This window comes from Oncorhynchus clarkii, chromosome 12 (genome assembly GCF_045791955.1).
Source record: "Oncorhynchus clarkii lewisi isolate Uvic-CL-2024 chromosome 12, UVic_Ocla_1.0, whole genome shotgun sequence".
Lineage (NCBI taxonomy): Eukaryota > Metazoa > Chordata > Actinopteri > Salmoniformes > Salmonidae > Oncorhynchus > Oncorhynchus clarkii.
In genome coordinates, this window is record NC_092158.1 from 3,695,606 (window position 1) to 3,723,026 (window position 27,421).

The following is a 27,421-nucleotide window of genomic DNA, read 5'->3' on the forward strand; positions in this document are numbered from 1 at the left end:
CAGGCTGCTGATGTCATGCAGCCTGTCCTTTTTTGTGTGTTTATTATAACAATAGAATGTTCATGATGTCACTGCGGCAACTGTATAGCTACAGATGCCGATAGACAAAGTACAAACCAGCCTTAACCCTTTATATAGTACACTACCATACTCACTCTGTTTAGCACATGGCCTCACATGTGAATCCTTAAAGAGATGGGTGTGGTCTAAGGCTTAAGAGGGTGTGAACCATGCTGAATGGGTGTGGTCTAAGGCTTAAGAGGGTGTGAACCATGCTGAATGGGTGGAGACAAAGGAGAGCTCTTCAGTAGCTGTACCAAAACAGAGAAGAATGTGAGAAACTCCCCAAATACAGGTGTATCAAGCTTGTAGCGTCATACCCAAGAAGACAATCGGAGGCTGTAATCACTGCCAAAAGGTGCTTCAACAAAGTACTGAGTAAAGGGTCTGAATACTTATGTAAACGTGATATCAGTTTTTTTTACATTTGCAAAAAAAATAAAACATCTCAAGCTGTCATTACAGGGTATTGTGATGTCATTACGGGGTATTGTGATGTCATTACAGGGTATTGTGATGTCATTACAGGGTATTGTGATGTCATTACAGGGTATTGTGATGTCATTACAGGGTATTGTGATGTCATTACAGGGTATTGTGATGTCATTACGGGGTATTGTGATGTCATTACAGGGTATTGTGATGTCATTACAGGGTATTGTGATGTCATTACAGGGTATTGTGATGTCATTACAGGGTATTGTGATGTCATTACAGGGTATTGTGATGTCATTACAGGGTATTGTGATGTCATTACAGGGTATTGTCTGTAGATTGATGAGGTGAGAAAAATATTGAATCCATTTTAGGATAAGGCTGGGGGGGGGAACAAAATGTATAAAAAATTAATGAGCCCCCCCCAACAAAAATCTATTTAATTTGGAATGGCAAGCCAGACCAAATTAAAAGGGCCTATTTATATAATGAATATGAATTTGGAGGGCAGACATTATTAAATATTATTAGACCTCTCATTAAAGGTGTCAGTCACACAAAAGTTTGGACAAACCGCCTCATTCAAGGCTGTTACTTCTTTATTTGTACTATTTTCTACATAGTAGAATAATAGTGAAGACATCAAAACTATGAAATAACACATATGGAATCATGTAGTAACCAAATGAATGTTAATCAAATCAAAATATTTTTTGAGATATATTTGAGATTCATCAAAGTAGCTACCCTTGTGACTTGATGGCAGCTTTGCACATTCTTGGCATTCTCTCAACCGGCTTCATGAGGACCTGGAATGCATTTCAATTAACAGGTGTGGCTTGATAAGTTGTGGAATTTCATTCCTGAATGTGTTTGAGCCAATCAGTTGTGTTGTGACAATGTAGGGGTGGTAAACCGAAGATAGACCTATTTGGTAAAATACCAAGTCCATATTAGGGCAAGAACAGATCAAATAAGCAAAGAGAAACAATAGTCCATCATTACTTTAAGACATGAAGGTCAGAATTTTCTTTAGGTGCAGTCGCATAAACCATCAAGCGCTATGAAACTGTCTCTCATGAGGACCGCCACAGGAAAGGAAGACCCAGAGTTACCTCTGCTGCAGAGGATAAGTTCATTAGTTACCAGCCTCAGATTGTAGCCTAAATAAATGCTTCAGAGTTCAAGTACAGACACATCTCAACATCAACTGTTCAGAGGAGACTACGTGAATCAGGCCTTCATGGTCAAATTGCTGCGAAGAAAGCACTACTAAAGGACACCAATAAGAAGAAGAGACTTGCTTGGGCCAACAAACATGAGCAATGAACATTAGACCGGTGGAAATCTGTCCTTTGGTCTGATGACTTCAAATTTGAGAGTTTTGGTTCCAATCACAGTGTCTTTGTGAGACGCAGAGTAGGTGAACGGATGATCTCTGCATGTGTGGTTCCCACTGTGAAGCATGGAGGAGGAGGTGTGATGGTGTAGTGGTGCTTTGCTGGTGACACTGTCTGTGATTAACCAGCATGGCCACCACAGCATTCTGCAGCGATACGCCATCCCATCTGGTTTGTCCTTAGTGGGACTATCATTTGTTTTTCAACAGGACAATGACCCAACACATCTCCAGGCTGTGTAAGGGCTATTTGAGTAAGAAGGAGAGTGATGGAGTGCTGCATCAGATGACCTGGCCTCCACAATCACCCGACCTCAAACCAATTGAGATGGTTTGGGCTGAGTTGGACTGCAGAGTGAAGGAAAAGCAGCCAACAAGTGCTCAGCATACGTGGGAACTCCTTCAAGACTGTTGGAAAAGCATTCCAGGTGAAGCTGGTTGAGAGAATGCCAAGAGTGGGTAAAGCTGTCATCAAGGCAAAGGGTGGCTACTTTGAAGAATCTAAAATCTATTTTGATTTGTTTAACACTTATTTGGTTACTAAATTATTCCAAATGTGTTATGTCATAGTTTTGACGTCTTCAATATTATTCTACAATGTAGAAAATAGTAAAAAATTAAGAAAAACCCTTGAACAAGTATGTGTGTCCAAACTTTTTACTGGTACTGTCCCTGATCAATTAAAAACCCAGTTGTATTCCTGCTACACAGTTGTTTCTGTTTAAGTTAATGATTGTGGTTCAACTGTACATAATGAATTTATGATCTTTTGCACCTGTTTGGTATAATTGGTTAATCATACACCTGACTACATGCCTACAAAATCCCTGACTTTAAGCAAGTGTACCTACGAGAATAGATGCTGTTTTGAAGGCAAAGGGTGGTCTCACCAAATATGGATTTGATTTAGATTTTTCTTCTGCTCAGTTGGGGCGGCAGGGTAGCCTAGTGGTTAGAGCGTTGGACAGGAAGGTTGCAAGTTCAAATCCCCAAGCTGACAAGGTACAAATCTGTCGTTCTGCCCCTGAACAGGCAGTTAACCCATTGAATACCGTCATTGAAAATAAGAATTCGTACTTAACTGACTTGTCTAGTTAAATTAAATAAATATTTAAAAAATATCACTCACATTGCATTTAGTTAATTTATAAATATAAACTATTAACATGTCTATTTTCTGAAAGCATTCTTACTTTACAGCATTTTTTCCACACCTGCCTAAAACTTTTGCACAGTACTGTATACAGTGGGGCAAAAAAGTATTTAGTCAGCCACCAATTGTGCAAGTTCTCCTACTTAAAAAAATGAGAGAGGCCTGTAATTTTCATCATAGGTACACTTCAACTATGACAGACAAAATTAGAAAAAAAAAATCCAGAAAATCACATTGTAGGATTTTTAATGAATTTATTTGCAAATTATGGTGGAAAATAAGTATTTGGTCACCTACAAACAAGCAAGATTTCTGGCTCTCACAGACCTTCTTTAAGAGAATACCAGCAACAGTGTGTGAAAAACTTGTGAAGACTTTTGACCAGTGTCATTGCCAACAAAGGGTATATAACAAAGTATTGAGATAAACTTTTGTTATTGACCAAATACTTATTTTCCACCATAATATGCAAATAAATTCATTAAAAATACTACAATGTGATTTTCTGGATTTTTTTTCTCATTTTGTCTGTCATAGTTGAAGTGTAAATATGATGAAAATTACAGGCCTCTCTCATCTTTTTAAGTGGGAGAACTTGCACAATTGGTGGCTGACTAAATACTTTTCTGCCCCACTGTATATACATTTATATATTTAATTTAAAAAATCATAATAATAATGTAATTCAGCCCCCGTCCCCACAGGAGGCCTTTTGGTAGGCCGTCATTGTAAATAAGAATTTGTTCTTAACTGATTTGACTAGTTAAATAAAGGTTTAATAAAAATAAAAATGCACAACATAAAACACCAAATAATGCATGCAGAGCAGAGTTAGGCCGATACCAGCTAATTAACCATGTCCAGAAAAGAGCCTTGAAATTCGACAACCACCTAAAACCTTCCATAACAAAGCCATCACCTACAGAGAGATGAACCTGGAGAAGAGTCCCCTAAGCAAGCTGGTCCTGGGGCTCTGTTCACAAACACACCCCACAGAGCCCCAGGACAACAGCACAATTAGACCCAATCAAATCATGAGAAAACAAAAAGATAATTACTTGACACATTGGAAAGAATTAACAAAAAAACAGAGCAAACTAGAATGCTATTTGGCCTTAAACAGCAAGTACACAGTGGCAGAATACCTGACCACTGTGACTGACCCAAACTTAAGGAAAGCTTTGACTATGTACAGACTCAGTGAGCATAGCCTTGCCTATTGAGAAAGGCCGCCGTAGGCAGACATGGCTCTCAAGAGAAGACAGGTTATGTGCACACTGCCCACAAAATGAGGTGGAAACTGAGCTGCACTTCATAACCTCCTGCCCAATGTATTAGAGAGACATATTTCCCTCAGATTACACAGATCCACAAAGAATTCGAAAACAAACCCAATTTTGATAAACTCCCTTCACCTCTACTGGGTGAAATTCCACAGTGTTCCATCACAGCAGCAAGATGTGTGACCTGTTGCCACAAGAAAGGGTCAACCAGTGAAGAACACACACCATTGTAAATACAACCCATATTTATGTTAATTTATTTTCCCTTTTGTACTTTAACTATTTGCACATCGTTACAACACTGCACATAGCCATATGACATTTAAAATGTCTATTCCTCTGAAACGTTTTGGGAGTGATGTTTACAGTTCATTTCGATTGTTTCTTATCTATTTCACTTGCTTTGGCAATGTTAACATGTGTTTCTCATGCCAATAAAGCCCCTTGAATTGAAACTGAACTGAATTGAGAGAGAGCGAGCGGCAAAGTGAGGGTTTTCAGTCTTGCTTTGACCACCAGACAACAGAAATAAAACAGATATAAGCTGAACATAACAGTATGTCAGTGGAAGAGAGGACAGTAACAGGAGACACTATGAGCTGAACATAACAGTCAGTGGAAGAGAGGACAGTAACAGGAGACACTATGAGCTGAACATAACAGTCAGTGGAAGAGAGGACAGTAGCAGGAGACACTATGAACATAACAGTCAGTGGAAGAGAGGACAGTTGCAGGAGACACTATGAGCTGAACATAACAGTCAGTGGAAGAGAGGACAGTAACAGGAGACACTATGAACATAACAGTCAGTGGAAGAGAGGACAGTAACAGGAGACACTATGAACATAACAGTCAGTGGAAGAGAGGACAGTAGCAGGAGACACTATGAGCTGAACATAACAGGAGACACTATGAGCTGAACATACAGTGCCTTGCGAAAGTATTCGGCCCCCTTGAACTTTGCGACCTTTTGCCACATTTCAGGCTTCAAACATAAAGATATAAAACTGTATTTTTTTTGTGAAGAATCAACAACAAGTGGGACACAATCATGAAGTGGAACGACATTTATTGGATATTTCAAACTTTTTTAACAAATCAAAAACTGAAAAATTGGGCGTGCAAAATTATTCAGCCCCCTTAAGTTAATACTTTGTAGCGCCACCTTTTGCTGCGATTACAGCTGTAAGTCGCTTGGATATGTTTATTTTTGAACCATTCCATTGTAGATTTTGCTTTATGTTTTGGATCATTGTCTTGTTGGAAGACAAATCTCCGTCCCAGTCTCAGGTCTTTGGTCCTGTATTTGGCTCCATCCATCTTCCCATCAATTTTAACCATCTTCCCTGTCCCTGCTGAAGAAAAGCAGGCCCAAACCATGATGCTGCCACCACCATGTTTGACAGTGGGGATGGTGTGTTCAGCTGTGTTGCTTTTATGCCAAACATAACGTTTTGCATTGTTGCCAAAAGTTCAATTTTGGTTTCATCTGACCAGAGCACCTTCTTCCACATGTTTGGTGTGTCTCCCAGGTGGCTTGTGGCAAACTTTAAACAACACTTTTTATGGATATCTTTAAGAAATGGCTTTCTTCTTGCCACTCTTTGTGCAAGGCCAGATTTGTGCAATATATGACTGATTGTTGTCCTATGGACAGAGTCTCCCACCTCAGCTGTAGATCTCTGAAGTTCATCCAGAGTGATCATGGGCCTCTTGGCTGCATCTCTGATCAGTCTTCTCCTTGTATGAGCTGAAAGTTTAGAGGGACGGCCAGGTCTTGGTAGATTTGCAGTGGTCTGATACTCCTTCCATTTCAATATTATCGCTTGCACAGTGCTCTTTGGGATGTTTAAAGCTTGGGAAATCTTTTTGTATCCAAATCCGGCTTTAAACTTCTTCACAACAGTATCTCGGACCTGCCTGGTGTGTTCCTTGTTCTTCATGATGCTCTCTGCGCTTTTAACGGACCTCTGAGACTATCACAGTGCAGGTGCATTTATACGGAGACTTGATTACACACAGGTGGATTGTATTTATCCTCATTAGTCATTTACGTCAACACTGGATCATTCAGAGATCCTCACTGAACTTCTGGAGAGAGTTTGCTGCACTGAAAGTAAAGGAGCTGAATAATTTTGCACGCCCAATATTTCAGTTTTTGATTTGTTAAAAAAGTTTGAAATATCCAATAAATGTCGTTCCACTTCATGATTGTGTCCCACTTGTTGTTGATTCTTCACAAAAAAATACAGTTTTATATCTTTATGTTTGAAGCCTGAAATGTGGCAAAAGGTCGCAAAGTTCAAGGGGGCCGAATACTTTCGCAAGGCACTGTAACAGTCAGTGGAAGAGAGGACAGTAACAGGAGACACTATGAGCTGAACATAACAGTCAGTGGAAGAGAGGACAGTAACAGGAGACACTATGAGCTGAACATAACAGGAGACACTATGAGCTGAACATAACAGTCAGTGGAAGAGAGGACAGTAACAGGAGACACTATGAGCTGAACATAACAGTCAGTGGAAGAGAGGACAGTAACAGGAGACACTATGAGCTGAACATAACAGTCAGTGGAAGAGAAGACTAACAGTCAGTGGAAGAGAGGACAGTAGCAGGAGACACTATGAACACAACTTTCATTGTCCTCCCTCCTCACGAGGGAGAGAAATTAGAAAATATCTTAAACATATGTGGGTTTTTGGTAACAAAATTACAAGGCACAAGTCAATGTTTCATAAACTTACAGAAGGCAAATATTTTCTCCAAAACTCGATATGTGTTGATATTAGTTGGCAGGGGGCTTTAGGTCAACATTATTGAGTCTCTTTTAAGACTTTTTCAGGTAGATGTTGTCTAAGATCTCTTTTCCATCTGTTTGACAAGAGACCAAAGCCTTTGCTTATTCTTAATTTTTTAGGATGGAAAATAGGTAAAAAATGTATATATGCCTTAATTGATTAAAAAAATATAGAGAATTAGATTTCATTTGATATGCTCCTACGAACTTCGTTGGTGCTCATGTGTCCTTTTTAGATGGAAATGCCCTAGGCTAGACAATCTATCATCCTACAATACATCAGCACATGAAAGTACAGAATACTATCTATTTATTTAGCTTTTCTAGCAATCTATATCTATATATTTTTTTGTACCTTCCCTCCGATGCTGGTAATGGTGTTTCCGACATCTGGACTGGGTGTGAGGACCGACGCTGTATCCTCGGCTCCAAGCGGATGACAGATCTCCTGAATGGGCTTTTGCCCCGAAGATGCCAGCGATTTTGGGGTGCCAGCACTCATTGTGCAAGCGATGGGAATCCGACAACGGATTTACCGGGAAATATCTTCGTTTTTTTGGCCTGGAATGCGAGTTTTTGTGTGTGTGTGTGTGTGTGTGTGTGATTATTTCCCATGAATCCCGTGTATCAAACGCTGGACACTCTAGTTGCAACCAAAAGCTTCCAGCTGACTGGCACTGCGCAGTCTCGGAAGTAGAATAACAGTAACCGGAAGTAATGACGCTTCCAGCAATCACGTGACTTTTGTTGACATGCTGACAGAGTACAAAAAAAAAGTAATTTAGCGGTGTTTGTTTCTGTATCTAGCGAAGTAGTTTAGTTGGAGTTAAACATACTATTATTATATGTGATAGTTGTGTAGCTATTTGAACGATGGGTAAAATCTGAAACATCTGCTATCCGTGGTCGATTCGTCTGTCCCCAGTGTAGATGTTAACTAACACTGTGATAGCTGGCTCTATTTCATGTTTTATATTGTTTAGGCTGCAACCAGTCTTTCTGACATGGCGTCGCCTGCACCGGGTAAGTCAAGTAGCAAAAGGCAGGGTCGAATATCCAGGGCGTTTTGTGCGGCTTGTTGATGCAGAGTCCTGGGGCTCAATTCAATCCGCATCGCGGAAATTCAGGTCTTTCTACCTCAAGTGGTGTAACCGCGTTGGAGCTGTCAAATCGGGGATACGGACACACAACAATACGGTTATTGTGGATAGTCAGATTCATGTAATAGTTCGTTTTTAAAACGTTTACATGCTTTGCAAGAAGAACGATTTCCCCAATAGTCCTGTTTTTATATGGACACATCTGAAATGTCTACCTAATGATTAAACTTCCTTCCTGTGAGGTTTAATGGCGGTTGCCGTCTGTTGCTTTACCGCCCCCAATACTACTCTGACTCTGGCCATATCAACCTGCCACCTTCCCTCCGGACACTTCCGATCCCCAGCAACATGAGCACCCCTACAGTTGACACACAACTTTATCCACCGAAATGACACAATCCTCTGTCCCGTGCCCTCCTGCACACTTCCCACATCTTGGGATCCCTCTCCTGCACACGGCTGCAACATGACCATAAACGTGGCACCTGAAACAGTACAGTGGATTCGCCACACTGGATAACTGATATCTTAACATGACCTTGTTGGGTAAAGAGTGATGTAACCGATGTGAAACGGCTAGCTAGTTAGTGGTGGTGCGCGCTAATCGGTGACGTCACTCGCTTTGAGACCTTGAAGTAGTTGTTCCCCTTGCTCTGCAAGGGCCGCGCTTTTGTGGAGCGATGGGTTACGATGCTTCGAGGGTGACTGTTGTCTGTGTGCAGAGGGTCCCTGGTTCGAGCCCGGCGAGGGGACGGACTGAGAATAACTGAACTTGACCTCGTTCTGTAAAGACTGACTCAAAAGGACTGACAGTGACTGTTTCACCACCAGATCGGCGTCACACCACAAACACCAGGAATCTTCAACTTCAATAGCTCCACCTCCACGCCTAACGTTACCCTAGAAATCACTCCTTTCAAAGGTGCCCTGTTTCTAAAACCAAAGCCTGAAACAGATCTTGACCCAAGTTGCGTGACACGGAAAAAACACAAACAAATATCACAAGTTACCTAGGTTACCTTCACTGATTCAACTGCAGCCAGCTTCCCCCCACCCTGAAACCACAACTGGATCAGCCAAAAGGCAAGGATCCACCTTCTCAACAAAATGTCACTCCTACTGGACCAGGTACTTCTTTATCCAGTCCATTGATGCCAGGCTCGGGTTCTGAGCTCTTCACCACACCTTCCTCCTCACTTAACTCATTCACTTCCATAATTCGGTCTGGTGCACGGCTCACTCAGTTTGCACTTGACACCAATCTTCTTCGACACGCCATCTCCATTTTTATCACCCTCTTCCTCAGATTCAAAACCAACCTCTGCTTTCCTCATTCTTTTCAACCTCCTCTTCCTCATTTCCCCTCTCCATTCCTCCTCAGAAATCCACCTTTCTGTGTCCCAATATTCCTCTTCTCCCGACTTCGCTTGTGGCCTGGTGGCATTATGACGGCACTCCATCCCATAATTGTACTGCTCACCTCTACGGGCACCGACATTTTGAGAGCATCTTCCCAGTGACCAGGTTAGTCCAATACCTGATGATGGGACTTAAATAAATGCAGAAAATCGACCAATACCACAGTGACCAATCAAAATAGATGTTCTACCACAGTGGCCAATCAAAGGACGTTCTACCACAGTGGCCAATCAAAGTAGACGTTCTATCGCAGTGACCATGTTATTTTTGCGAATCCTATTTGATTTTGAGTTCGGAAATATAAAGTTTGTGTGAAAACTATATTTCTAAGATGAATACTTTGTTTTTCCACATTCACTTCACTCACGCATAAAGTCATCCGCATGCTTGCCATCCGAAACAGTTCAGAACAGTTCCTGTATGTACTATTAGGATGATGTTTTGGTCTGAGCAAGGGAAGGGTTTTTTGGGGAAGGGTGGAACTGCAGTCTGCAATTTGGGGCGTTCCTGTGTCTGCAGGAACCCCTCTTTATACTCCAGTAGTGATGGGCATTCCGAGACTTTCGGCCTAATGTAACTTATCTTCAGAAAAACATTGTTTTGCGCTCAGAAAGACGTATTAGCAGAAAGCCAATCAGGGAGCCAAATGAACGGCTCTTTCACCGATGCGATTCGGTTCCCGACGTTCACCAAAAAGATCCGTTCGTTCGGGAACGACCCACCACTACACTCCAGTACAGTAGGTGGCGTTAATGCACAATAACGTTGGATGCCAGCTACCGATAAACCGCACAGAAGGTGTGGTGGAGACAACCGTAGCTAGTTAGGTAGCTGTACACCGGTAGACACCGTCCTTCGACCCCGCATGCCGGTCACTGTTTTCCAGCAGTTCTGTATAACGACAGCGAGGGCAGGAGTTTGGAAGGCTGGAGCGAAGGACACTGTGCTAGTTTAGCCAGCTCTTCCTAAGGAGGACTCCGGTACACAGCAGGGGCGAAACAAGTTCATCAATACAGCCATGAAGGATCCTGTCTTTCTCCCAGCTCAGTGTTTTCTCCTTGTGTCGCTAACTAGCTGCTGTGCAACGATACATGAGTTTTACAACAACAACAAAAATCCACTTCAGAAATACTGCACCAAACATCTTAGTTAGATGTCAAATTACACGACTAAGATCTATTTGGTGAAAAGGGGAGGATTGGGCTACTGATGCTGGCAGATGAAATACACCACCGGGAACTCCAATTAACCTGTGTACATGCCCTTTTAATTCAAAAGAACCAGGTGTTTTAATACGCAGACTTACATTTGGACCTCACACCGATTTATGATAATCAGAGTAAAGTTTTTAAATGACTACTGGCCTACTGCCATAATCAGTTTATCAAACGATTTAGTGTGCTTGTTACATTTCCACGAAATAATGAAGATTTCTATCATCCTAATCGAAGTGTAGATTACATCTCACATTCCAGTGTTTCAATTTGCGAACAAGTTTGCATGGGATTTCTCTTATTGCCATTGGTTGCACAGAGTCACATTGTCTGCTTTAGATATAATGCATGGAGCCGCTTGTGGATTTGACAGCTCTAACGCAGTTCCCCCTCTGACACCGCCAAAACAACCGCTATGCAGATGTGGGCTAAAGAATATCTGATTGAATAGAGCCCTGAATCTTCTTCAACAGCCCTGGATAAGAGCTAGCTAGAATAGAGCCCTGGATAAGAGCTAGCTAGAATAGAGCCCTGGATAAGAGCTAGCTAGAATAGAGCCCTGGATAAGCGCTAGCTAGAATAGAGCCCTGGATAAGAGCTAGCTAGAATAGAGCCCTGGATAAGAGCTAGCTAGAATAGAGCCCTGGATAAGAGCTAGCTAGAATAGAGCCCTGGATAAGCGCTAGCTAGAATAGAGCCCTGGATAAGCGCTAGCTAGAATAGAGCCCTGGATAACAGCTAGCTAGAATAGAGCCCTGGATAAGAGCTAGCTAGAATAGAGCCCTGGATAAGCGCTAGCTAGAATAGAGTCCTGGATAAGAGCTAGCTAGAATAGAGCCCTGGATAAGAGCTAGCTAGAATAGAGCCCTGGATAAGCGCTAGCTAGAATAGAGCCCTGGATAAGAGCTAGCTAGAATAGAGCCCTGGATAAGAGCTAGCTAGAATAGAGCCCTGGATAAGAGCTAGCTAGAATAGAGCCCTGGATAAGAGCTAGCTAGAATAGAGCCCTGGATAAGAGCTAGCTAGAATAGAGCCCTGGATAAGCGCTAGCTAGAATAGAGCCCTGGATAAGAGCTAGCTAGAATAGAGCCCTGGATAAGAGCTAGCTAGAACAGAGCCCTGGATAAGAGCTAGCTAGAATAGAGCCCTGGATAAGAGCTAGCTAGAATAGAGCCCTGGATAAGAGCTAGCTAGAATAGAGCCCTGGATAAGAGCTAGCTAGAATAGAGCCCTGGATAAGAGCTAGCTAGAATAGAGCCCTGGATAAGAGCTAGCTAGAATAGAGCCCTGGATAAGAGCTATTTGTGCTGATTATTTTCATGATCTTCTCTTTTTTCTGCCATCAGGAGTCCAGAACAAGAACCGTGTGGCCATTTTGGCTGACCTGGACAAGGAGAAGAGACGCATGATACATAACTCATCCATGAATAACCCTGCAGCCAGGTATTAGGAATGAACATGTATCTTATCTGTCAATAGTGGGTTGTGTCAGTGAAATAAATCTGGGTTGTGTCTCATATAGTGTTCTGCTATAGACCAGGGCCCACTGCCAGTGTTCTGCTATAGACCAGGGCCCACTGCCAGTGTTCTGCTATAGACCAGGGCCCACTCCCAGTGTTCTACTATAGACCAGGGCCCACTGCCAGTGTTCTACTTTTGACCAGGGCCCACTCCCAGTGTTCTACTATAGACCAGGGCCCACTCCCAGTGTTCTGCTATAGACCAGGGCCCACCTCCCAGTGTTCTGCTATAGACCAGGGCCCACTCCCAGTGTTCTACAATAGACAAGGGCCCATCTTCCAGTGTTCTACTATAGACCAGGGCCCACTGCCAGTGTTATACTTTTGACCAGGGCCCACACCCAGTGTTCTGCTATAGACCAGGGCCCACTCCCAGTGTTCTGCTATAGACCAGGGCCCACTGCCAGTGTTCTGCTATAGACCAGGGCCCACTCCCAGTGTTCTACTATAGACCAGGGCCCACTGCCAGTGTTCTGCTATAGACCAGGGCCCACTCCAAGTGATCTGCTATAGACCAGGGCCCACTCCCAGCGTTTTACAATAGACCAGAGCCCACTCCCAGTGTTCTGCTAAAGACCAGGGCCCAGTCCCAGTGTTCTGCTATAGACCAGGGCCCACCTCCCAGTGTTCTACTATAGACCAGGGCCCACTCCCAGTGTTCTGCTAGTGTTCTGCTATAGACCAGGGCCCACTCCCAGTGTTCTACTATAGACCAGGGCCCACTGCCAGTGTTCTTCTATAGACCAGGGCCCACTCCAAGTGATCTGCTATAGACCAGGGCCCACTCCCAGCGTTTTACAATAGACCAGAGCCCACTCCCAGTGTTCTGCTAAAGACCAGGGCCCAGTCCCAGTGTTCTACTATAGACCAGGGCCCACTGCCAGTGTTCTGCTATAGACCAGGGCCCACTGCCAGTGTTCTACTTTTGACCAGGGCCCACTCCCAGTGTTCTACTATAGACCAGGGCCCACTCCCAGTGTTCTACTATAGACCAGGGCCCACTCCCAGTGTTCTACAATAGACAAGGGCCCATCTTCCAGTGTTCTACTATAGACCAGGGCCCACTGCCAGTGTTATACTTTTGACCAGGGCCCACTCCCAGTGTTCTGCTATAGACCAGGGCCCACTCCCAGTGTTCTGCTATAGACCAGGGCCCACTGCCAGTGTTCTGCTATAGACCAGGGCCCACTCCCAGTGTTCTACTATAGACCAGGGCCCACTGCCAGTGTTCTGCTATAGACCAGGGCCCACTCCAAGTGATCTGCTATAGACCAGGGCCCACTCCCAGCGTTTTACAATAGACCAGAGCCCACTCCCAGTGTTCTGCTAAAGACCAGGGCCCAGTCCCAGTGTTCTGCTATAGACCAGGGCCCACCTCCCAGTGTTCTACTATAGACCAGGGCCCACTCCCAGTGTTCTGCTACTGACCAGGGCCCACTGCCAGTGTTCTGCTATAGACCAGGGCCCACTGCCAGTGTTCTGCTATAGACCAGGGCCCACTGCCAGTGTTCTACTTTTGACCAGGGCCCACTCCCAGTGTTCTGCTATAGACCAGGGCCCACTCCCAGTGTTCTGTTATAGACCAGGGCCCACTGCCAGTGTTCTACTTTTGACCAGGGCCCACTCCCAGTGTTCTGCTATAGACCAGGGCCCACTCCCAGTGTTCTGCTATAGACCAGGGCCCACTCCCAGTGTTCTGCTATAGACCAGGGCCCACTCCCAGTGTTCTGCTATAGACCAGGGCCCACTGCAAGTGTTCTGCTATAGACCAGAGCCCAATCCCAGTGTTCTGCTATTGACCAGGGCCCACTCCCAGTGTTCTGCTATAGACCAGGGCCCACTCCCAGTGTTCTGCTATAGACCAGGGCCCACTCCCAGTGTTCTGCTATTGACCAGGGCCCACTGCCAGTGTTCTACTACAGACCAGAGCCCACTCCCAGTGATCTGCTATAGACCAGGGCCCACTCCCAGTGTTCTGCTATAGACCAGGGCCCACTGCCAGTGTTCTGCTATAGACCAGGGCCCACTCCCAGTGTTCTACTATAGACCAGGGCCCTCTCCCAGTGTTCTACTATAGATCAGGGCCCACTCCCAGTGTTCTGCTATAGACCAGGGCCTACTCCCAGTGTTCTGCTATAGACCAGGTCCCACTCCCAGTGTTCTGCTATAGACCAGGGCCCACTCCCAGTGTTCTGCTATAGACCAGGGTCCACTCCCAGTGTTTGCTTTAGACCAGGGCCCACCTCCCAGTGTTTTGCTATAGACCAGGGCCCACCTCCCAATGTTCTGCTATAGACCAGGGCCCACTCCCAGTGTTCTGCTATAGACCAGGGCCCACTACCAGTGTTCTGCTATTGACCAGGGCCCACTCCCAGTGTTCTACAATAGACCAGAGCCCACTCCCAGTGTTCTGCTATAGACCAGGTCCCGATACCAGTGTTCTGCTATAGACCAGGGCCCACCTCCCAGTGTTCTACTATAGACCAGGGCCTACTCCCAGTGTTCTGCTATAGACCAGGTCCCACTCCCAGTGTTCTGCTATAGACCAGGGCCCACTCCCAGTGTTCTGCTATAGACCAGGGTCCACTCCCAGTGTTTTGCTTTAGACCAGGGCCCACCTCCCAGTGTTTTGCTATAGACCAGGGCCCACCTCCCAATGTTCTGCTATAGACCAGGGCCCACTCCCAGTGTTCTGCTATAGACCAGGGCCCACTCCCAGTGTTCTACTATAGACCAGGGCCCACTCCCAGTGTTCTGCTATAGACCAGGGCCCACTCCCAGTGTTCTGCTATAGACCAGGGCCCACTGCCAGTGTTCTACTATAGACCAGGGCCCACTACCCAGTAATCTACTATAGACCAGGGCCCACTCCCAGTGTTCTACAATAGACCAGATCCCACTCCCAGTGTTCTGCTATAGACCAGGTCCCGATACCAGTGTTCTGCTATAGACCAGGGCCCACCTCCCAGTGTTCTACTATAGACCAGGGCCTACTCCAAGTGTTCTGCTATAGACCAGGGCCCACGCCCAGTGTTCTGCTTTAGACCAGAGCCCAATCCCAGTGTTCTGCTATTGACCAGGGCCCACTCCCAGTGTTCTGCTATAGACCAGGGCCCACTCCCAGTGTTCTGCTATAGACCAGGGCCCACTCCCACTGTTCTGCTATTGACCAGGGCCCACTCCCACTGTTCTGCTATTGACCAGGGCCCCAGCTCCCAGTGTTTTACTTTAGACCAGGGCCCACCTCCCAGTGTTTTGCTATAGACCACGGCCCACTCCCAGTGTTCTGCTATTGACCAGGGCCCAATCCCAGTGTTCTGCTATAGACCAGGGCCCACTCCCAGTGTTCTGCTATAGACCAGGGCCCACTCCCAGTGTTCTGCTATAGACCAGGGCCCACTCCCAGTGTTCTACAATAGACAAGGGCCCATCTCCAAGTGTTCTACTATAGACCAGGGCCCACTCCCAGTGTTCTGCTATAGACCAGGGCCAACACCCAGTGTTCTACTATAGACTAGGGCCCACTCCCAGTGTTCTGCTTTTGACCAGAGCCCAATCCCAGTGTTCTGCTATAGACCAGGGCCCACTCCCAGTGTTCTGCTATAGACCAGGGCCCACTCCCAATGTTCTACTATAGACCAGGGCCCACTCCCAGTGTTCTGCTATAGACCAGGGCCCACTCCCACTGTTCTGCTATTGACCAGGGCCCACTGCCAGTGTTCTGCTATAGACCAGAGCCCAATCCCAGTGTTCTGCTATAGACCAGAGCCCAATCCCAGTGTTCTGCTATAGACCAGGGCCTACTCCCAGTGTTCTGCTATTGACCAGGGCCCACTCCCAGTGTTCTACTATAGACTAGGGCCCACTCCCAGTGTTCTGCTATTGACCAGAGCCCAATCCCAGTGTTCTGCTATAGACCAGGGCCCACTCCCAGTGTTCTGCTATAGACCAGGGCCCACTCCCAGTGTTCTGCTATAGACCAGGTCCCACTCCCAGTGTTCTGCTATAGACCAGGGTCCACTCCCAGTTTTTTGCTATAGACCAGGGCCCGCTCCTACTGTTCTGCTATAAACCAGGGCCCACTGCCAGTGTTCTGCTATAGACCAGGGCCCACTCCCAGTGTTCTGCTATTGACCAGGGCCCACTGCCAGTGTTCTACTACAGACCAGAGCACACTCCCAGTGTTCTGCTATAGTCCAGGGCCCACTCCCAGTGTTCTGCTATAGACCAGGGCCCACTCCCAGTGTTCTACAATAGACAATCGCCCATCTCCAAGTGTTCTACTATAGACCAGGGCCCACTCCCACTGTTCTGCTATTGACCAGGGCCCACCTCCCAGTGTTCTACTATAGACCAGGGCCCACTCCCAGTGTTCTGCTATAGACCAGGGCCCACTCCCACTGTTCTGCTATTGACCAGGGCCCACTCCCAGTGTTCTACTATAGACCAGGGCCCACTCCCAGTGTTCTGCTATAGACCAGGGCCCACTCCCACTGTTCTGCTATAGACCAGGGCCCACTGCCAGTGTTCTGCTATAGACCAGAGCCCAATCCCAGTGTTCTGCTATAGACCAGAGCCCAATCCCAGTGTTCTGCTATAGACCAGGGCCCACTCCCAGTGTTCTGCTATAGACCAGGGCCCACTCCGTGTTCTGCTATAGACCAGGGCCCGCTCCCACTGTTCTGCTATAGACCAGGGCCCACTCCCACTGTTCTGCTATTGACCAGGGCCCACTCCCACTGTTCTGCTATTGACCAGGGCCCACCTCCCAGTGTTCTGCTATAGACCAGGTCCCACTCCCAGTGTTCTGCTATAGACCAGGTCCCACTCCCAGTGTTCTGCTATAGACCAGGGCCCACTCCCAGTGTTCTGCTATAGACCAGTGTCCACTTCCAGTGTTTTGCTTTAGACCAGGGCCCACTCCCAGTGTTCTGCTATTGACCAGGGCCCACTCCCAGTGTTCTGCTATAGACTAGGGCCCACTCCCAGTGGTCTGCTATTGACCAGAGCCCACTGCCAGTGTTCTGCTATAGACCAGGGCTCACTCCCAGTGTTCTGCTATAGACCAGGGCCAACTCCCAGTGTTCTGCTATAGACCAGGTCCCATTCCCAGTGTTCTGCTATAGACCAGGGTCCACTCCCAGTTTTTTGCTATAGACCAGGGCCCGCTCCCACTGTTCTGCTATAAACCAGGGCCCACTGCCAGTGTTCTGCTATAGACCAGGGCCCACTCCCAGTGTTCTGCTATTGACCAGGGCCCACTTCCAGTGTTCTACTACAGACCAGAGCCAACTCCCAGTGTTCTGCTATAGACCAGGGCCCACTCCCAGTGTTCTGCTATAGACCAGGGCCCACTCCCAGTGTTCTACAATAGACAAGGGCCCATCTCCAAGTGTTCTACTATAGACCAGGTCCCACTCCCACTGTTCTGCTATTGACCAGGGCCCACCTCCCAGTGTTCTGCTATTGACCAGGGCCCACCTCCCAGTGTTCTGCTATAGACCAGAGCCCAATCCCAGTGTTCTGCTATAGACCAGGGCCCACTCCCAGTGTTCTGCTATAGACCAGGTCCCACTCCCAGTGTTCTGCTATAGACCAGGGTCCACTCCCAGTGTTCTACTATAGACCAGGGCCCACTCCCAGTGTTCTACTATAGACCAGGGCCCACTCCCAGTGTTCTACTATAGACCAGGGCCCACTCCCAGTGTTCTGCTGTAGACCAGGGCCCACTCCCAGTGTTCTGCTATAGACCAGGGCCCACTCCGTGTTCTGCTATAGACCAGGGCCCACTCCCACTGTTCTGCTATAGACCAGGGCCCACTCCCACTGTTCTGCTATTGACCAGGGCCCACTCCCACTGTTCTGCTATTGACCAGGGCCCACCTCCCAGTGTTCTGCTATAGACCAGGGCCCACTCCCAGTGTTCTGCTATAGACCAGGTCCCACTCCCAGTGTTCTGCTATAGACCAGATCCCATTCCCAGTGTTCTGCTATAGACCAGGTCCCACTCCCAGTGTTCTGCTATAGACCAGGTCCCACTCCCAGTGTTCTGCTATAGACCAGGGCCCACTCCCAGTGTTCTGCTATAGACCAGGGTCCACTCCCAGTGTTCTGCTATAGACCAGGGTCCACTTCCAGTGTTTTGCTTTAGACCAGGGCCCACCTCCCAGTGTTTTTCTATAGACCAGGGCCCACTCCCAGTGTTCTGCTATTGACCAGGGCCCAATCCCAGTTTTCTGCTATAGACCAGGGCCCACTCCCAGTGTTCTGCTATAGACCAGGGCCCACTCCCAGTGTTCTGCTATAGACCAGGGCCCACTCCCACTGTTCTGCTATAGACCAGGGCCCACTGCCAGTGTTCTGCTATAGACCAGAGCCCAATCCCAGTGTTCTGCTATTGACCAGGGCCCACTCCCAGTGTTCTGCTATAGACCAGGGCCCACTGCCAGTGTTCTGCTATAGACCAGGGCCCACTCCCAGTGTTCTACTATATACCAGGGCCCTCTCCCAGTGTTCTACTATAGATCAGGGCCCACTCCCAGTGTTCTGCTATAGACCAGGGCCTACTCCCAGTGTTCTGCTATAGACCAGGGCCCACTCCCAGTGTTCTGCTATAGACCAGGGCCCACTCCCAGTGTTCTGCTATAGACCAGGGTCCACTCCCAGTGTTTTGCTTTAGACCAGGGCCCACCTCCCAGTGTTTTGCTATAGACCAGGGCCCACCTCCCAATGTTCTGCTATAGACCAGGGCCCACTCCCAGTGTTCTGCTATAGACCAGGGCCCACTCCCAGTGTTCTACTATAGACCAGGGGCCATTCCCAGTGTTCTGCTATTGACCAGGGTCCACTCCCAGTGTTTTGCTTTAGACCAGGGCCCACCTCCCAGTGTTTTGCTATAGACCAGGGCCCACCTCCCAATGTTCTGCTATAGACCAGGGCCCACTCCCAGTGTTCTGCTATAGACCAGGGCCCACTACCAGTGTTCTACTATAGACCAGGGCCCACCTCCCAGTGTTTTGCTATAGACCACGGCCCACTCCCAGTGTTCTGCTATTGACCAGGGCCCAATCCCAGTGTTCTGCTATAGACCAGGGCCCACTCCCAGTGTTCTGCTATAGACCAGGGCCCACTCCCAGTGTTCTACAATAGACAAGGGCCCATCTCCAAGTGTTCTACTATAGACCAGGGCCCACTCCCAGTGTTCTGCTATAGACCAGGGCCCACTCCCATTGTTCTGCTATAGACCAGGGCCCACTCCCAGTGTTCTGCTATAGACCAGGTCCCACTCCCAGTGTTCTGCTATAGACCAGGGTCCACTCCCAGTGTTTTGCTTTTGACCAGGGCCCACCTCCCAGTTTTTTGCTATAGACCAGGGCCCACACCCAGTGTTCTACTATAGACTAGGGCCCACTCCCAGTGTTCTGCTATTGACCAGAGCCCAATCCCAGTGTTCTGCTATAGACCAGGGCCCACTCCCAGTGTTCTGCTATAGACCAGGGCCCACTCCCAATGTTCTACTATAGACCAGGGCCCACTCCCAGTGTTCTGCTATAGACCAGGGCCCACTCCCACTGTTCTGCTATTGACCAGGGCCCACTGCCAGTGTTCTGCTATAGACCAGAGCCCAATCCCAGTGTTCTGCTATAGACCAGAGCCCAATCCCAGTGTTCTGCTATAGACCAGGGCCTACTCCCAGTGTTCTGCTATTGACCAGGGCCCACTCCCAGTGTTCTACTATAGACTAGGGCCCACTCCCAGTGTTCTGCTATTGACCAGAGCCCAATCCCAGTGTTCTGCTATAGACCAGGGCCCACTCCCAGTGTTCTGCTATAGACCAGGGCCCACTCCCAGTGTTCTGCTATAGACCAGGTCCCACTCCCAGTGTTCTGCTATAGACCAGAGCCCAATCCCAGTGTTCTGCTATAGACCAGGGCCCACTCCCAGTGTTCTGCTATAAACCAGGGCCCACTGCCAGTGTTCTGCTATAGACCAGGGCCCACTCCCAGTGTTCTGCTATTGACCAGGGCCCACTGCCAGTGTTCTACTACAGACCAGAGCACACTCCCAGTGTTCTGCTATAGTCCAGGGCCCACTCCCAGTGTTCTGCTATAGACCAGGGCCCACTCCCAGTGTTCTACAATAGACAAGGGCCCATCTCCAAGTGTTCTACTATAGACCAGGGCCCACTCCCACTGTTCTGCTATTGACCAGGGCCCACCTCCCAGTGTTCTACTATAGACCAGGGCCCACTCCCAGTGTTCTGCTATAGACCAGGGCCCACTCCCACTGTTCTGCTATTGACCAGGGCCCACTCCCAGTGTTCTGCTATAGACCAGGGCCCACTCCCAATGTTCTACTATAGACCAGGGCCCACTCCCAGTGTTCTGCTATAGACCAGGGCCCACTCCCACTGTTCTGCTATAGACCAGGGCCCACTGCCAGTGTTCTGCTATAGACCAGAGCCCAATCCCAGTGTTCTGCTATAGACCAGAGCCCAATCCCAGTGTTCTGCTATAGACCAGGGCCCACTCCCAGTGTTCTGCTATAGACCAGGGCCCACTCCGTGTTCTGCTATAGACCAGGGCCCGCTCCCACTGTTCTGCTATAGACCAGGGCCCACTCCCACTGTTCTGCTATTGACCAGGGCCCACTCCCACTGTTCTGCTATAGACCAGGGCCCACTCCGTGTTCTGCTATAGACCAGGCCCCGCTCCCACTGTTCTGCTATAGACCAGGGCCCACTCCCACTGTTCTGCTATTGACCAGGGCCCACTCCCACTGTTCTGCTATTGACCAGGGCCCACCTCCCAGTGTTCTGCTATAGACCAGGTCCCACTCCCAGTGTTCTGCTATAGACCAGGTCCCACTCCCAGTGTTCTGCTATAGACCAGGGCCCACTCCCAGTGTTCTGCTATAGACCAGTGTCCACTTCCAGTGTTTTGCTTTAGACCAGGGCCCACTCCCAGTGTTCTGCTATTGACCAGGGCCCACTCCCAGTGTTCTGCTATAGACTAGGGCCCACTCCCAGTGTTCTGCTATTGACCAGAGCCCACTGCCAGTGTTCTGCTATAGACCAGGGCTCACTCCCAGTGTTCTGCTATAGACCAGGGCCAACTCCCAGTGTTCTGCTATAGACCAGGTCCCATTCCCAGTGTTCTGCTATAGACCAGGGTCCACTCCCAGTTTTTTGCTATAGACCAGGGCCCGCTCCCACTGTTCTGCTATAAACCAGGGCCCACTGCCAGTGTTCTGCTATAGACCAGGGCCCACTCCCAGTGTTCTGCTATTGACCAGGGCCCACTTCCAGTGTTCTACTACAGACCAGAGCCAACTCCCAGTGTTCTGCTATAGACCAGGGCCCACTCCCAGTGTTCTGCTATAGACCAGGGCCCACTCCCAGTGTTCTACAATAGACAAGGGCCCATCTCCAAGTGTTCTACTATAGACCAGGTCCCACTCCCACTGTTCTGCTATTGACCAGGGCCCACCTCCCAGTGTTCTACTATAGACCAGAGCCCAATCCCAGTGTTCTGCTATAGACCAGGGCCCACTCCCAGTGTTCTGCTATAGACCAGGGCCCACTCCCAGTGTTCTGCTATAGACCAGGTCCCACTCCCAGTGTTCTGCTATAGACCAGGGTCCACTCCCAGTTTTTTGCTATAGACCAGGGCCCGCTCCCACTGTTCTGCTATAAACCAGGGCCCACTGCCAGTGTTCTACTATAGACCAGGGCCCACTCCCAGTGTTCTACTATAGACCAGGGCCCACTCCCAGTGTTCTGCTATAGACCAGGGCCCACTCCGTGTTCTGCTATAGACCAGGGCCCACTCCCACTGTTCTGCTATAGACCAGGGCCCACTCCCACTGTTCTGCTATTGACCAGGGCCCACTCCCACTGTTCTGCTATTGACCAGGGCCCACCTCCCAGTGTTCTGCTATAGACCAGGGCCCACTCCCAGTGTTCTGCTATAGACCAGGTCCCACTCCCAGTGTTCTGCTATAGACCAGATCCCATTCCCAGTGTTCTGCTATAGACCAGGTCCCACTCCCAGTGTTCTGCTATAGACCAGGTCCCACTCCCAGTGTTCTGCTATAGACCAGGGCCCACTCCCAGTGTTCTGCTATAGACCAGGGTCCACTCCCAGTGTTCTGCTATAGACCAGGGTCCACTTCCAGTGTTTTGCTTTAGACCAGGGCCCACTCCCACTGTTCTGCTATAGACCAGGGCCCACTGCCAGTGTTCTGCTATAGACCAGAGCCCAATCCCAGTGTTCTGCTATTGACCAGGGCCCACTCCCAGTGTTCTGCTATAGACCAGGGCCCACTGCCAGTGTTCTGCTATAGACCAGGGCCCACTCCCAGTGTTCTACTATATACCAGGGCCCTCTCCCAGTGTTCTACTATAGATCAGGGCCCACTCCCAGTGTTCTGCTATAGACCAGGGCCTACTCCCAGTGTTCTGCTATAGACCAGGGCCCACTCCCAGTGTTCTGCTATAGACCAGGGCCCACTCCCAGTGTTCTGCTATAGACCAGGGTCCACTCCCAGTGTTTCGCTTTAGACCAGGGCCCACCTCCCAGTGTTCTCAAAAAACACAATGTGTGAAACTCAAACCAAAAGAAAGTTCCAAGTCTTCACTGTCCATCTACTACTCCTACCAGAAGTGACATTCCTGATTAGCTCTGAATAGACCAGGGCCCACCTCCCAATGTTCTGCTATAGACCAGGGCCCACTCCCAGTGTTCTGCTATAGACCAGGGCCCACTACCAGTGTTCTACTATAGACCAGGGCCCACTCCCAGTGTTCTACTATAGACCAGGGCCCATTCCCAGTGTTCTGCTATTGACCAGGGCCCACTCCCAGTGTTCTACAATAGACCAGGTCCCGATACCAGTGTTCTGCTATAGACCAGGGCCCACTCCCAGTGTTCTACTATAGACCAGGGCCCATTCCCAGTGTTCTGCTATAGACCAGGGCCCACCTCCCAGTGTTCTACTATAGACCAGGGCCCACTCCCAGTGTTCTGCTATAGACCAGGGCCCACTCCCAGTGTTCTGCTATTGACCAGGGCCCACTCCCAGTGTTCTACAATAGACCAGGTCCCGATACCAGTGTTCTGCTATAGACCAGGGCCCACCTCCCAGTGTTCTACTATAGACCAGGGCCTACTCCCAGTGTTCTGCTATTGACCAGGGCCCACTCCCAGTGTTCTACAATAGACCAGGTTATACTATAGAACCAGGTTCTACTATAGACCAGGGCCCACTGCCAGTGTTCTGCTATAGACCAGGGCCCACTGCCAGTGTTCTACTTTTGACCAGGGCCCACTCCCAGTGTTCTACTATAGACCAGGGCCCACTCCCAGTGTTCTACTATAGACCAGGGCCCACTCCCAGTGTTCTGCTATAGACCAGGGCCCACCTCCCAGTGTTCTGCTATAGACCAGGGCCCACTCCCAGTGTTCTACAATAGACAAGGGCCCATCTTCCAGTGTTCTACTATAGACCAGGGCCCACTGCCAGTGTTATACTTTTGACCAGGGCCCACTCCCAGTGTTCTGCTATAGACCAGGGCCCACTCCCAGTGTTCTGCTATAGACCAGGGCCCACTGCCAGTGTTCTGCTATAGACCAGGGCCCACTCCCAGTGTTCTACTATAGACCAGGGCCCACTGCCAGTGTTCTGCTATAGACCAGGGCCCACTCCAAGTGATCTGCTATAGACCAGGGCCCACTCCCAGCGTTTTACAATAGACCAGAGCCCACTCCCAGTGTTCTGCTAAAGACCAGGGCCCAGTCCCAGTGTTCTGCTATAGACCAGGGCCCACCTCCCAGTGTTCTACTATAGACCAGGGCCCACTCCCAGTGTTCTGCTACTGACCAGGGCCCACTGCCAGTGTTCTGCTATAGACCAGGGCCCACTGCCAGTGTTCTGCTATAGACCAGGGCCCACTGCCAGTGTTCTACTTTTGACCAGGGCCCACTCCCAGTGTTCTGCTATAGACCAGGGCCCACTCCCAGTGTTCTGTTATAGACCAGGGCCCACTGCCAGTGTTCTACTTTTGACCAGGGCCCACTCCCAGTGTTCTGCTATAGACCAGGGCCCACTCCCAGTGTTCTGCTATAGACCAGGGCCCACTCCCAGTGTTCTGCTATAGACCAGGGCCCACTCCCAGTGTTCTGCTATAGACCAGGGCCCACTGCAAGTGTTCTGCTATAGACCAGAGCCCAATCCCAGTGTTCTGCTATTGACCAGGGCCCACTCCCAGTGTTCTGCTATAGACCAGGGCCCACTCCCAGTGTTCTGCTATAGACCAGGGCCCACTCCCAGTGTTCTGCTATTGACCAGGGCCCACTGCCAGTGTTCTACTACAGACCAGAGCCCACTCCCAGTGATCTGCTATAGACCAGGGCCCACTCCCAGTGTTCTGCTATAGACCAGGGCCCACTGCCAGTGTTCTGCTATAGACCAGGGCCCACTCCCAGTGTTCTACTATAGACCAGGGCCCTCTCCCAGTGTTCTACTATAGATCAGGGCCCACTCCCAGTGTTCTGCTATAGACCAGGGCCTACTCCCAGTGTTCTGCTATAGACCAGGTCCCACTCCCAGTGTTCTGCTATAGACCAGGGTCCACTCCCAGTGTTTTGCTTTAGACCAGGGCCCACCTCCCAGTGTTTTGCTATAGACCAGGGCCCACCTCCCAATGTTCTGCTATAGACCAGGGCCCACTCCCAGTGTTCTGCTATAGACCAGGGCCCACTACCAGTGTTCTACTATAGACCAGGGCCCACTCCCAGTGTTCTACTATAGACCAGGGCCCATTCCCAGTGTTCTACAATAGACAAGGGCCCATCTCCAAGTGTTCTACTATAGACCAGGCCCCATTCCCACTGTTCTGCTATTGACCAGGGCCCACCTCCCAGTGTTCTACTATAGACCAGAGCCCAATCCCAGTGTTCTGCTATAGACCAGGGCCCACTCCCAGTGTTCTGCTATAGACCAGGGCCCACTCCCAGTGTTCTGCTATAGACCAGGTCCCACTCCCAGTGTTCTGCTATAGACCAGGGTCCACTCCCAGTTTTTTGCTATAGACTAGGGCCCGCTCCCACTGTTCTGCTATAAACCAGGGCCCACTGCCAGTGTTCTACTATAGACCAGGGCCCACTCCCAGTGTTCTACTATAGACCAGGGCCCACTCCCAGTGTTCTGCTATAGACCAGGGCCCACTCCCAGTGTTCTGCTATAGACCAGGGCCCACTCCGTGTTCTGCTATAGACCAGGGCCCACTCCCACTGTTCTGCTATAGACCAGGGCCCACTCCCACTGTTCTGCTATTGACCAGGGCCCACTCCCACTGTTCTGCTATTGACCAGGGCCCACCTCCCAGTGTTCTGCTATAGACCAGGGCCCACTCCCAGTGTTCTGCTATAGACCAGGTCCCACTCCCAGTGTTCTGCTATAGACCAGGTCCCACTCCCAGTGTTCTGCTATAGACCAGATCCCATTCCCAGTGTTCTGCTATAGACCAGGTCCCACTCCCAGTGTTCTGCTACAGACCAGGTCCCACTCCCAGTGTTCTGCTATAGACCAGGGCCCACTCCCAGTGTTCTGCTATAGACCAGGGTCCACTCCCAGTGTTCTGCTATAGACCAGGGTCCACTTCCAGTGTTTTGCTTTAGACCAGGGCCCACCTCCCAGTGTTTTTCTATAGACCAGGGCCCACTCCCAGTGTTCTGCTATTGACCAGGGCCCAATCCCAGTTTTCTGCTATAGACCAGGTCCCACTCCCAGTGTTCTGCTATAGACCAGATCCCATTCCCAGTGTTCTGCTATAGACCAGGTCCCACTCCCAGTGTTCTGCTATAGACCAGGTCCCACTCCCAGTGTTCTGCTATAGACCAGGGCCCACTCCCAGTGTTCTGCTATAGACCAGGGTCCACTCCCAGTGTTCTGCTATAGACCAGGGTCCACTTCCAGTGTTTTGCTTTAGACCAGGGCCCACCTCCCAGTGTTTTTCTATAGACCAGGGCCCACTCCCAGTGTTCTGCTATTGACCAGGGCCCAATCCCAGTTTTCTGCTATAGACCAGGGCCCACTCCCAGTGTTCTGCTATAGACCAGGGCCCACTCCCAGTGTTCTGCTATAGACCAGGGCCCACTCCCACTGTTCTGCTATAGACCAGGGCCCACTGCCAGTGTTCTGCTATAGACCAGAGCCCAATCCCAGTGTTCTGCTATTGACCAGGGCCCACTCCCAGTGTTCTGCTATAGACCAGGGCCCACTGCCAGTGTTCTGCTATAGACCAGGGCCCACTCCCAGTGTTCTACTATAGACCAGGGCCCTCTCCCAGTGTTCTACTATAGATCAGGGCCCACTCCCAGTGTTCTGCTATAGACCAGGGCCTACTCCCAGTGTTCTGCTATAGACCAGGGCCCACTCCCAGTGTTCTGCTATAGACCAGGGCCCACTCCCAGTGTTCTGCTATAGACCAGGGTCCACTCCCAGTGTTTTGCTTTAGACCAGGGCCCACCTCCCAGTGTTTTGCTATAGACCAGGGCCCACCTCCCAATGTTCTGCTATAGACCAGGGCCCACTCCCAGTGTTCTGCTATAGACCAGGGCCCACTACCAGTGTTCTACTATAGACCAGGGCCCACTCCCAGTGTTCTACTATAGACCAGGGCCCATTCGCAGTGTTCTGCTATTGACCAGGGCCCACTCCCAGTGTTCTACAATAGACCAGGTCCCGATACCAGTGTTCTGCTATAGACCAGGGCCCACCTCCCATTGTTCTACTATAGACCAGGGCCTACTCCCAGTGTTCTGCTATAGACCAGGGCCCACTCCCAGTGTTCTGCTATTGACCAGGGCCCACTCCCAGTGTTCTACAATAGACCAGGTCCCGATACCAGTGTTCTGCTATAGACCAGGGCCCACCTCCCAGTGTTCTACTATAGACCAGGGCCTACTCCCAGTGTTCTGCTATTGACCAGGGCCCACTCCCAGTGTTCTACAATAGACCAGGTCCCGATACCAGTG

At 49.3% G+C, this 27,421-nt stretch overlaps 2 protein-coding genes across 3 annotated transcripts in view; one reads left to right on the forward strand and one right to left on the reverse strand.

Moving 5' to 3' along the window:
* LOC139422645 (sorting nexin-30-like) overlaps positions 1-7,803 on the reverse strand; it is a 50,267-nt gene extending 42,464 nt beyond the window's left edge. Inside the window, exon 1 of one of the 2 annotated variants that reach the window (XM_071173797.1) lies at positions 7,486-7,803. In XM_071173797.1, the coding sequence (XP_071029898.1) occupies positions 7,486-7,632 (147 nt within the window). In that variant the 5' untranslated portion in view covers positions 7,633-7,803. The remainder of the gene's footprint in view (positions 1-7,485) is intronic. The other variant, XM_071173795.1, reaches the window with a different exon arrangement.
* Positions 7,804-7,846: 43 nt separating this feature from the next.
* Positions 7,847-27,421, forward strand: part of LOC139422646 (SOSS complex subunit C-like) — a 34,655-nt gene continuing 15,080 nt past the window's right edge. Inside the window, exons 1-2 of the mRNA XM_071173798.1 lie at positions 7,847-8,153; positions 12,210-12,306. Of these exons, the coding sequence (XP_071029899.1) occupies positions 8,135-8,153; positions 12,210-12,306 (116 nt within the window). The 5' untranslated portion in view covers positions 7,847-8,134. The remainder of the gene's footprint in view (positions 8,154-12,209; positions 12,307-27,421) is intronic.